At 33.3% G+C, this 9716-nt stretch overlaps 1 protein-coding gene across 1 annotated transcript; it reads left to right on the forward strand.

The window, feature by feature from the left end:
* The first annotated feature begins 4922 nt into the window (after window positions 1-4922).
* Window positions 4923-5473, forward strand: LOC131653680 (calcium-binding protein PBP1-like). Its single transcript, XM_058923937.1, has one exon. It carries the CDS (start codon window positions 5070-5072, stop codon window positions 5424-5426), a length of 357 nt encoding a protein of 118 aa, XP_058779920.1. The 5' UTR covers window positions 4923-5069; the 3' UTR covers window positions 5427-5473.
* Window positions 5474-9716: the final 4243 nt, after the last annotated feature.

Below are 9716 nucleotides of genomic sequence, written 5' to 3' on the forward strand. Positions count from 1 at the left end.
AACTTTAGAATATTCTTTTTTGTGTATCATTTCACTATATATTAAATAAAATTGTATAGCCAAAAAAGGTCAAATAAACTTAAAGTTCTTCATCTTATAAATCATTTATAAACTTAAAGTTTACCTTATCTTTTTTCAACTAAAAATGTGGCTTACTTAAAAATGTAGCTTACCTTAACTATAATTGGTTCAGTTAAGGATGGATTATTCATCGGTGAAAAGCCTTTGCAAGAAAAACAAATCAACATGTGATTGAGAGCTCTGATATGGTTTCAAAAACATTGCATTTTGCACAAGCAAAACACTTTTTTGGATATTATTATCGACAATAGTAACACATGTTTTTGCCTTGAATGGATTTACATAAGTTGAAATTTGCAATGTGAGTATTCTCAATATAATTGAGAATGAGTTTGTACAACTGCCAAAAAAATTCACTACATCCAAAATTAATACCTATTTGACTGGTGCATAAACTTTGTCATAACAGTGAGGTTTACACAATGACTTGGAAATTAAGCTATGTCCACAAGAACATTGAATTTTAAAGATTCTACAAATAAATATATTATACTGAAATAAAGGCTCTTGAGTTATGCTTAAAGAGTGATATTTATGTCAGTATATTGTAGTTCACTAGATAAGTTTTATTATCTTGAAAACTATGTTCCACTGGTACAAGAATTTCTCCACCCCAACAAGTTAACTTTGATTGTCATTTGGTATGATACGCGTCCCTTCTCTTTTGGTATAGAATACATCCAGATTGATTCTTTTATATTTTCATTATGATATTTGATAAAAACTTATGGTATGATGTTTATTATAATTTGTATCATTTGTATTATTTTGTATCATTTTTAAAATGTATTGTTGAAACAAATATTTTTATAAACGAAAAAAAGTGTGTTGTTGATACACATATTTTTTATAAACGGGAAAAGAGTATTGTTGATACAAATATTTTTATAAATGGAAAAAAGTTAATTACCGATACAAATATTTTTAAAAACAGGAAAAAATTTACCATTGATACAAAAAATTGTATAAACGGGAAAAAGTATTGTTAATACAAATATTTTTATAAACGGGAAAATGTGTATTGTTGATAGAAAAAGTGTATTGTTAATATAAATATATTTATAAATGAAAAAAAATATATTGTTGATAAAATTTATTTTTGATTGAAATATTTTTATAATTTGAAAAAAATTTATTACTGATACAAATATTTTTATAAACGATAATTTATATGTGTGAAAAAATGCGCGTACCAGACCTGAACCCGTGCGAATGCACGGGTTTGTTACTAGTCATCATTAGGATTAGATAGGGGGCGCCAAAGAGGGCGTCCAGCCCCCTTTATACTCCGTCTGGTTTAAGTCCGTTCATAAGTAGGAGGAATGAACCAACTTAAGTGTTCGAGCTCAAAAGTCAACTCTGCTCCACTTATTAACGAGTTGGTGGGTTGACAGACCAGTCCGTCATTTTTTTTTATTTTATAATTTGATTTACTACATAATTTATAATTTTTTTAATTATTACTAAAGAGGTCGATAAAAGATTTTTTTTAACAACACACAATAGAACTTTAACATGTCTTAAAGACCAATTACGACAAAAAAACCAGTGATAACAATTACATTGTATAATACATCCGAATATATAAAATAGTATGTAAATTTGTCATACAATTGTATGTATTAATCAAATCCTTCCTTTTTTTTTAAATCAACATCGATTTCTAAAGAAAACATGCGAGCTAATGTATTGAGAATTTAATAATTTTTTATGTATGTCATACAATTGTTCTTTTATTTCAAGTGTTTTCAATCAACACATCTATTAGAAAGTTATAGAAAGAACGTTACAATTATAATTTAATTTGTATGCATAATAATTTAGAGTACAATTCAATCAGTAAAAAAAAATTTAACAAAAGCCTGTGGGGGAAATCCGATCCGCCCCACCTCGGCCCACTTTTTTAAGCGGGTTAGGCGCCGTGGGTCGGTACTGAGCCGAAAACTTTAATCCAGCCTGCCCAAAATGGCAGGTCAAACGGGCCGATCCGGCGGGCCTGACCTGTTTTGTCACCCTAATGATTAGATTAAAAAAAATTTAGAGTTTAATTGCTATACACTATCAGTGTAAAAAGTTTTATACCATCACTGCATCATGACCATTCAAAAAAAATTATAATAAAAGTTAAATATTACTAACTTATGAACGGTTGTAATTAATTAACAGTGTAAAACTTCTTTATATTATCCGTGCATTTCAATTAAATTCAAAATTTTATTATAAAATTCCTAGTAAAAATATGGGGGTGTTGCCCAAGTGTCCATGATATTTTTTTAATTTAATTATTATAACTTTGTCATTTAATTTAACTAAACATTAGAGTTAAGTATAGTTAACGCGGGCTTAAATTTATTTGCTATTGCAACTTCCTACTTCTCTTTAAACCCCTTCTAGTTTTATTTATTTATTTATTTCAATTCATTTTAGTTAGTTTATATTAAGTCAAGAATAGAAAAAAAAACAAAAAAAAAACATGTTTTATTTTTAATTTGGTCATGTATATTTGTTAGATTTATTTAAAGCAATCAATTTATACATATTACTAATTTTCTCCCCTGTTAACAAATTACATCCCATTTGTAAGTAATTCATTAGCTTGTACATTATCCTAAATTCTCCGATTGGAATTTCATGGTCACTTGTTCACTAGTTGCAAATAATTTTTAACTTGTAAATTCACAGGTATATAAAACTGTTAACTTAAAAAAAAAAATATATTATTTCCATTCTACACATCAAGGCCGTGTCTAATGATAAATTGAACGTTTGATTTCTCTATTGCACATTAAAAATACGTAGGCACGGGGTTCAAGCAATCTTGACGAGATCAATAATAAAATCATTTTGTTTTCCCTTTATAATCCACAACATGCATTTCCTTAACAAGTAAGCATTAGATATACACATTATTTGATCAGAAACAACAAGAGGGATTCCGTATGAACGTGATGGGTGCTAATATATTTTTCTTGCGTAATCGACTTCCGAACCCTTCTCTTGATTGCGAGACCACCTCCTTTTCTTGTTTGAGACTTTCTTGATATTTTGCTTTTTCTTTTGGGATAAATAAATATTTTTCGCAGTAGCGACAATCTTCACACGTCAAATTTCATGGGGTGATCGAAAATCTAACAATTTGACGACACTTTTGAATATTCTCTCAAATGAATCTAGAGAATGGGTTATGAATCCACCACGCACAGAAATGATGAAGAATGACCATCACTTCATAAGAAAGAAATATAAAAATTCAATCGCCGCATGAGATTTGAAAAGTTTCTTAATAAGAATCACAATAATTTAACCTAGACTCATATGAGAGAATTATCTAACTCACGCACTAGTATGAAACTTATAAAATTTATTAAGATCAAAACTGTGCAAATTGAATGTTAAACACCCTCTCTATTTTACTAAAATTAACCTATAAGCTCGCAATGGACTTCTAAAGAGAACTAAATTATCTTAATTACAAAATGTCTACATTTAAGGATGACAACGGGGCGGGTCGGGGACGGGTATTACCTCCCCAAACCCAAACTCGAATTCCCAAACAGTTTCCCGCCCCAAACCCAAACGGGGATGGAGAATTAAAACCCAAACCCGACTCAAATGGGTTCGGGTATCCCCGCCTCGCCACCATCCAAAATCAGTTTTTTAATAGAAATACTCATTTTTTCCAAAATTAAATTACTTTATAAATAATAAAATGAAAGAATTTTAAAAAAAAATCATACATACATTTCAAATATTTTAAATAATAAATACAAATCAAAATATCAAAACTTTGGCCACATATTTAATATTCTAAATTATCAAAAATATATAATAATATATACAATGAAATAAACGGGCGGATTCAGGGTGGGTACTAGTGTCCCAATTACCCGACCCGTCCTCATATTTTGTAATAGGGGAAAACCCAAACCCGAATCCAAACTCAGTCAAAGCGGGTTTCTCCGTCAACTTCAGAGCGGGTTCGGGTGGATACCCACAGGTACGGGTTTTGTTGTCATGTCTATCTACATTTGCAAATCAATTCATTTATCAAAAAAGTTTTTTTTTTTAAATCTCATTATTAAACTAATTTTGCAACAAAACATAGCCATAAGATATTAATAAAATAGTTATTTTTCATGTATTACATTTTTATTTTGAATTCGTAAGCAAAATAAGAATAATTTAAATCACTTAAATTTTAAAATATTTCAAATAATTTTCTTAAAATTTATTTTTACAATATATTTTTTGAAAAAATATATAATTTTGATTCTATTTAATCTTCCTATCAAACGTAAGAAAATTATTTTTAACATATTAAAAATATTTTTTAAAATTAAACTAAATGGGCCAAATATATTCAAGTAAAATCATTTTTTAGTGTTTTAATTATGTTTCTATATAAGCTTTCTTCAATTTTTATCAAAAATGAAATTAGTATTTCATGTCGGTACCTCCTTTTTCTTCTCATTTTTCTCATACTTAAACTTATTCAACTCCAATTTTCTATTCAAAGTCCTCACCACGTTCTAAACATTAATTAATTACCCAAAAGCCACCAATCAAAAGCATCTAATTTTCTATACCAATTCCTAGTTATTTTAAATTATCATAAATTCATGACTCTAAAGTCTCAACTAAACCATCATTTTTTTAATATAAAAACCATACCCATCATTATCAATTTCTAAATATTATACATCAAAATATTTCCTACTTTCCCATTCTACCCTTCTAAGAACTTTCCACGAATATGCTACGCAAGTTCACTCCAACGTACGACGTATCTGTCTCTGACCAAGCAATTTTGTTTCCATAGCTGTCTTCAATGAATCTATGTCCCCTTCTCGGAAAAAACCCTTCACATTCCTCTCTCTTTCCTCTTCACATTCATATATACACATCTTCAATCTCATTCATCATCATTCACAATTATTCACAACTCAAAATCTCTCTTCTTTCATCTATTCTAAACTCTTTCTTTTCCAATGGCTTCACAAAACACTCAACTCCAATTCCAAGACTCACTACCTTTGATGGCAAACAAGCTTGGTGGAGATGGACTAATAGACGAGCTTTGCAATGGATTCAATCTCTTGAAGGATTCTACTAAAGGGGTTATCACGTTTGAAAGCCTTAAGAGGAATTCATCTTTGTTTGGATTACAAGATTTAAGCGATGAGGATTTGAGAAACATGATTGTGGAAGGTGACTTTGATGGTGATGGTGCTCTTAGTCAGTTGGAGTTTTGTGTCTTGATGTTTAGACTTAGTCCTGAACTCATGGATGGGTCTAAGTTATGGTTGGAAGAAATGCTTCAACAAGAGATTAAGGATTTTTTGTAATTTTTCTTCTTCTTTTGATTTAGGGGAATTTTAACATTTGTAAAAACTGTTAGATATTCTGTTTAGAACTGCTGCCACGTTTTGCAGCTTTTAGTTTCCTATTATTCCTCATTCTATTTTGAATATTTCAAATAAGTCTCCTAATTTTTAGCTAAGTTTTGTTTTTCCTAGCATTAAGTCATTAGTTTGTTTCAGTAATCAATCGTGGCCTAAATTATAGGAACATGATCCTAGTGGGCAGTTATCACTCTATTGTGTATTTGTATGTTGGAATTGAATGAAATCAATACTCTTCTTCCACATGTTCTAGCAATTGCCTTTATTCTTTCCCTGCAACTTTACAAAATAACAACAAATTGGTATCTAGAGCTCTCTTCTTGAGGGATCTGTGAAATGGATGATGGGTCAAGTTTTTCAAAAGTTGCTCCTCCTCTCTTTGATGGGAACAACTATGACATTTGGGCAGTAAAAATGGAATCTTACCTAGAAGCTTTGGATGCTTGGGAAGCCATAGAAGAGGATTATGAAGTTCCTCCGCTGCCGAATAATCCTACTATGGCTCAGTTGAAATATCACAAAGAAAAAAAAACAAAAAAGGCACAGGCAAAATCGTGTCTCTTTGCTGGTGTTTCAGAAACAATTTTTACTAGAATCATGACTCTCAAAACACCAAAAGCAATATGGGACTATTTGAAGGAAGAATATGCCGGGGATGAGAGAATTCGAAGCATGCAAGTTCTTAATCTGATGAGAGAATTTGAGTTGCAGAAAATGAAAGAGTCTGAGACAATCAAAGATTACTCAGACAAATTGCTTTCTATTGCAAACAAGGTTAGATTACTCGGCACTGGATTTGCTGATTCCAGAATTGTAGAAAAAATTTTGGTTACCGTGCCTGAAAGATATGAAGCATCTCTAGCGTCTTTAGAGAACACAAAGGATCTTTGTAAGATCACTTTGGCAGAAGTCATTCATGCCTTGCAAGCCCAAGAGCAACGAAGGGCCATGAGGCAAGAAGGAATTGTGGAAGGAGCACTTTCAGTCAAGTATCAAGACAGAGAGAAAATGTGGAAGAAAAAGAACAAGAAGAATTTTGTTGTAAGTAGTGATGCTACAACGAGCAACAATAAGAACAAGAACGGAAGTTCAAAGGGTAATTATCCTCCATGTCAACATTGTGGCAAAATGGGTCATCCTCCTTTTAGATGTTGGAGGCGACCTGATGCAAAATGCAGTAAGTGTAACCAACTTGGTCATGAAGCTGTAATTTGCAGAACTGAAATTAAGCAGCAAGAAGCAGACGCTCAAGTTGTTGATCAAGAAGAGGAGGATGACGAGGACCAACTCTTTGTTGCTACTTGCTTCTTAGGCAGTGATTCAAGTGACAGTTGGTTAATTGATAGTGGTTGCACTAATCATATGACATATGATAAGGAGCTGTTCAAGGAATTAAGGAGTTCAGAAACCTCAAAAGTCAGAATTGGCAATGGGCAATATATAGCTGTCAAAGGAAAAGGCACCATTGCAATTGAAAGTTGTTCGGGTACGAAACTTATCTCGGATGTTCTCTATGTTCCAGAAATTGACCAAAATTTGTTAAGTGTTGGTCAATTGTTGGAGAAAGGCTTCAAGGTACACTTTGAAAACAAACACTGCTTGATAAAGGATGTTTCTGACCAAGAAATGTTCAAGGTCAAGATGAGGGGAAAGAGTTTCACACTTAATCCATTGGAGGAGAAGCAAGTTGCATTTCCCATCAAGGAAAGTGTCACGGAGATATGGCACAAGAGGCTTGGTCATTATCATCATCAAGGATTACTACTGCTTCAAACAAAGAAACTAGTGAGGGATTTACCTGTGTTAGAAGATTCTCTTCCTCACTGCCAAGCATGTCAATATGGAAAGCAACACAGACAACCATTTCCAAAATCAGCTTGGAGAGCAACACAGAAGCTTCAGTTAATTCATACTGATTTATGCGGACCACAAAGAACACCTTCTCTCAACGGTAGCCTTTATTATATTGCCTTCATTGATGATTTTACAAGATTTTGCTGGATTTTTTTCTTAAAATTCAAGTCAGAAGTTGCTGGAGTGTTTTGGAAGTTCAAGAAAAGGGTGGAAAATGAAAGTGGCTGCAATATTCAAGTTCTAAGGTCTGATAATGGAAAAGAATACACATCTGGAGAATTTAATTCCTTTTGTGAAGAAGCGGGTATAAAACACCAACTTACTGCTCCCTACACTCCACAACAAAATGGAGTTAGTGAGCGAAGAAATCGATACATAATGGAGATGACAAGATGCATGTTGCATGAGAAGAACTTACCAAAAAGGTTTTGGGCTGAAGCCGCAAATACATCAGTGTTTCTTCAAAACAGGCTTCCCACAAAAGCAGTGAAGAATCAGACACCATTCGAAGCTTGGTATGGATATAAACCTTCTTTAAATTTTCTTAAAGTATTTGGTTGTTTGTGCTTCACCTATGTTCCTCAAGTTAAGCGTGATAAGCTTGACAAGAAGGCAGTACAAGGCATCTTCATTGGTTATAGCACAATATCCAAAGCTTACAAAGTTTTTCAACTAGAAACGGGAAATATTGTCGTTAGTAGAGACGTGCACTTTGTGGAAAATGAAGAATGGATCTGGGAGACTTTAAAAGTGTCAAATCAAGCCTCAAATCAACTCAAAAATGTTGAGAGACAGAGTAGTGAAGATTGGGAAAATGAGATGGTGGATGACATTCCGGTCAGAGGTACTAGATTGCTTTCTGACGTCTATCAAAGATGTAATATTGCTGTTTGTGAGCCTGCTGATTTTAATGAAGCAAAACTTGATAAAAAATGGATGGTTGCAATGAAGGAGGAGCTGCACATGATAGAGAAAAATAATACATGGCAGCTTGTTGACAGACCTCAAGGCAGAAAAATCATTGGTGTTAAGTGGGTGTTTCGAACCAAGCTAAATGCTGATGGTTCAATCAACAAGCACAAGGCGAGGCTGGTGGTTAAAGGCTACGCTCAGATTTTTGGAGTAGACTATTCAGACACTTTTGCGCCAGTGGCCAGGCTAGATACTATCAGGTTGTTGCTTGCTACTGCAGTACAAATGGGTTGGAAAGTGTACCAATTAGATGTTAAATCGGCATTTCTAAATGGTTTCTTGCAAGAAGAAATCTATGTTGAACAGCCAGAAGGCTTTGTGAAGAAAGAAGAAGAAGAAGACAAGGTTTATCTCCTCAAGAAGGCTCTCTATGGACTGAAGCAAGCTCCAAGAGCCTGGTACAGTAGAGTAGATAACCATCTGTTGAGCTTAGGCTTTGTTAAAAGTTTATCAGAGTCCACTCTTTACATTAAGCATTGTGAGATTGATATTCTTGTTATATCTCTTTATGTTGATGATCTTTTGGTAACTGGAAATAATGCAACTTTGATTGATGAATTCAAGATGGAAATGATGAAAGTATTTGAGATGACAGATCTTGGACTGATGACCTTTTTTCTCGGAATGGAGATTAAGCAAAGTCAAGATGAAGTTTTCATTTGTCAAAAGAAATATGCAAGGGAAATTCTGAAAAAATTCCGTATGGAAGATTGCAAGTCAGTAAGCACTCCTATGAATCAAAAGGAGAAGTTGAGCAAGGAAGATGAAACTGAAAAAGTGGATGAGGCATACTTTAGAAGTTTGATTGGGTGCCTTATGTATCTTACAGCAACAAGACCAGACATCTTGAATGCTGTGAGTATTTTATCTCGGTTCATGAACTGTGCAAGTGAAATTCACTTGAAGGCTGCCAAGAGGTTGGTTAGATACATCAAAGGCACAATCGACTTTGGCATCAAGTTCAAGAAAAGCAAGGAATTCAAGCTGTTTGGGTTCTCTGACAGTGACTGGGCAGGATCCGTTGATGATATGAAAAGCACCTCAGGGTATTGTTTTAGCTTTGGATCAGGAGTTTTTTCATGGAGTTCAAAAAAACAAGAAACAGTGGCTCAATCTACTGCTGAAGCGGAATTTGTTGCCGCTACTGCTGCTGTAAATCAAGCTTTGTGGCTGAGGAAGATATTGAGTGATCTTCATCTTGAGCAGAAAGAAGACACTAAGATTTTTGTTGATAATCAAGCTGCAATAGCTATTTCTCATAATCCGGTATTTCACGGAAAAACTAAACATTTCAACATCAAGCTGTTTTTTGTGAGGGAGGTGCAGAAGGATTATGTTGTAACTCTTGTTTACTGCAAAACTGAAGAACAAATAGCAGACATTTTTACTAAACCTTTATCTGCAAGC

Source organism: Vicia villosa, linkage group LG2 (genome assembly GCF_029867415.1).
Source record: "Vicia villosa cultivar HV-30 ecotype Madison, WI linkage group LG2, Vvil1.0, whole genome shotgun sequence".
Taxonomy (NCBI): domain Eukaryota; kingdom Viridiplantae; phylum Streptophyta; class Magnoliopsida; order Fabales; family Fabaceae; genus Vicia; species Vicia villosa.

Excerpts from the sequence above, each read along its gene's own strand:
- LOC131653680 (XM_058923937.1), top strand. The coding sequence starts at position 5,070 with ATGGCTTCACAAAACACTCAACTCCAATTCCAAGACTCACTACCTTTG.